The sequence below is a fragment of the Alosa pseudoharengus genome, unplaced genomic scaffold (genome assembly GCF_046254945.1).
Source record: "Alosa pseudoharengus isolate Yale_2024_CS ecotype anadromous, Long Island Sound unplaced genomic scaffold, YU_APseudo_1.1 YU_APseudo_1.1_scf_9, whole genome shotgun sequence".
NCBI classification, from domain to species: domain Eukaryota; kingdom Metazoa; phylum Chordata; class Actinopteri; order Clupeiformes; family Clupeidae; genus Alosa; species Alosa pseudoharengus.
This window is the reverse complement of record NW_027468881.1, coordinates 38,949,844-38,952,343: the sequence shown is the minus strand read 5'-3', so window position 1 is coordinate 38,952,343 and position 2,500 is coordinate 38,949,844. Positions and strand designations below refer to the sequence as shown.

General features: G+C 44.6%; 1 protein-coding gene across 1 annotated transcript in view; it reads right to left on the bottom strand.

Annotated features, from left to right (window-relative positions):
* LOC143114915 (membrane cofactor protein-like) overlaps positions 1-2,155 on the bottom strand; it is a 23,685-nt gene extending 21,530 nt beyond the window's left edge. Inside the window, exon 1 of the mRNA XM_076276753.1 lies at positions 1,983-2,155. Coding sequence (XP_076132868.1) covers positions 1,983-2,046 — 64 coding nt within the window. The 5' untranslated portion in view covers positions 2,047-2,155. The remainder of the gene's footprint in view (positions 1-1,982) is intronic.
* Between the last annotated feature and the right edge of the window lie 345 nt (positions 2,156-2,500).

Here is a 2,500-nt window from a genome sequence, read left to right as displayed (position 1 = left end):
CAGAGCGTTCCCTACCTGTGAGGAAGACCAGGCCAAGCGCACGTCCCCACGTACTGTACACTATGTGTGTAAGAGTTTCAGTGAGTCAGTGTGTGTGTGTGTGTGTGTGTGTGTGTAAGTGCAGTGGGTTGGGGAGGTGCGGCTGGGTGTGTACGTACTGTACACTATGTGTGTGAGAGTTTCAGTGTGTGTGTGTGTGTGTGTGTGTGTGTGTGTGTAAGTGCAGTGGGTTTCAGTGTGTGTGTGTGTGTGTGTGTGTGTGTGTAAGTGCAGTGGGTTGGGGAGGTGCGGCTGGGTGTGTGTAACCAGGAGGCTGGATGGGAGCTGTCTCAACCTGATCACCGACACCACAGTGCTCAACCCACGGCTTAAGTGTGTGTGTGTGTGTGTGTGTGTGTGTGTGTGTGTGTGTGTGTGTGTGTGTGTGTGTGTCTTACTGAAATAATAGTAATCAAAACCTAAAATCTCCCACTCCACACACACACACACACACTGCTTAAGCACCTGGACTCCATTACATCACGTTATTTACAGTAGCGTACAAGAACGTCACACTGTGCCCAGACCTGAGTCATATACAGTAGGTGCAGTTTCAATCACACACACACACACACACACACACACACTAACATGCAACATTTATACCAATGCATATGAACACATATGTTCAGACATCGTCTAAGCCAGTGAAATTTCACTTCACATACACACACTCATACCAATACCACGGTCCCACACACACACACATGCACACACACACACACACACACATGCACACACACACAGACACACATACACACACACACACACACACACTCTCTCAGACCGATTCCACGGTCCCATACCATCAGTATAGACTAGATGGCTCTCGACATCACTGAGTCTCTAGTTGTTGCCCCAACTTGGCTATACAGAAACTGTCTCTAATCCTCACACACACACACACACACACACACACAGAACCACACAAGTGAAGCAATCTTGGGTGAGATCTCAGTCAACTGAGTCAAACTGAGCCTACCAGACCAATGCATCACACACACACACACACACACACACACATACACACACACACACACCACTTACACCCACACACACACACACACACACATGAGACACCAGTGCTCTCGATGCAACCAGTCTACTCCATATCAATCTTAAAATAAGAATGAGCCCTAAGTTTATCAATGTTTACATTCCTGCATGTATGAAACCTTGAGATCCAGACTGTGGTGTTTTGGGACAAAACTTCTTTTTTCCACCGGAGCAGCAGTGTCTCACTGAGAAGTGTGCACGCAGCTGAAAGCTGGAACAAGCCAGGTGGACACGTGTTAAAGAAAATGAAAAAGATGAGTGAGCTGGCTACCACTTAGTAGGTAGAACGAGAGAAAGACTATTTTGGGATATCTTCAGTGACCATGTTTGGATGTATAAATATTTACTCACGTTTCTGACAATAACTTAATATTTGCAAAACTATTTAGCACAAATGTTCCAAACACACAGCAGGTTCACAGTTTCAGCTATCCAGACATGAGCAGCAGCATCCGCAGTCATTAAATACACTCATGAGTAGCTACAAATGACTAGTTGTTGACATATTGGTATTTGCAGCCTTAGGCTATTGAAACTCAAAATCAAAGTTGTGTTCCTAACTTCGCACTCTGAAAATATTTCAAACACGAGATCTTAGCACCATAAGAACGACATCGGAACATCTGCGTAACATCTGCCAGTAGGGAGTGCAATGCCACCACCACCAGTCTGCTGTGTAAACAGGGAAAAAAACACGGGAGTCCACGCAAACGCAGCATTCTGGCCGGCTAGGCTACTATCAACAGCAAGGAAGGGGAAAGGGCCATGGTGGACGCGATTCACTGACTGACACTTTGCATATTAAACATAATCTGAAATGTATTAATTTTCTAGAAATTAAAAGTGTAACCCGTCGGAAAACAATAAACAATCAAGTTAAATCTCACCTGAAAACTGAAAGGTCAGTGCCAACAGCAGCAGTCTCTTTAAATTCCTCAACGATTTCGCCATTTTCCTCAAACGTTGCAGCGTCTGACCTGGAGTTTAATTCCAACCCCGTGCTGCGTTTATAGCTGCAGTCTGCAGATGTAGCTCTTTAAGCTCTTTAACTCCAGAGGGCGTGTCCGCGTAGGCGCACTAGGAGTTGGGTGATACTCATTACGCCAAGCTCTATTTCAGTTTTATTCAAACTATTTTCACTGTCATGATCACTACAGTATCATAAATGTTTGTCTTAGTTGTAGTTGTAGCATGCTACTTCAGTGAACTGTTGCCCCTTCCTCTGTAAATTAGATTTCTACATCAGTACAGCATCAGATGTTTTCAGGCATCAGTGCATTTTACTGGTCCAAACCTAACAGAGGCTACAGTGTTTATGTGTCACGTGTTACACGGCCAAATCAAACAACCTAAACATAGCATGCAGACTATAGGTAGCCTAGCCTATATAATGTCCATAGACACA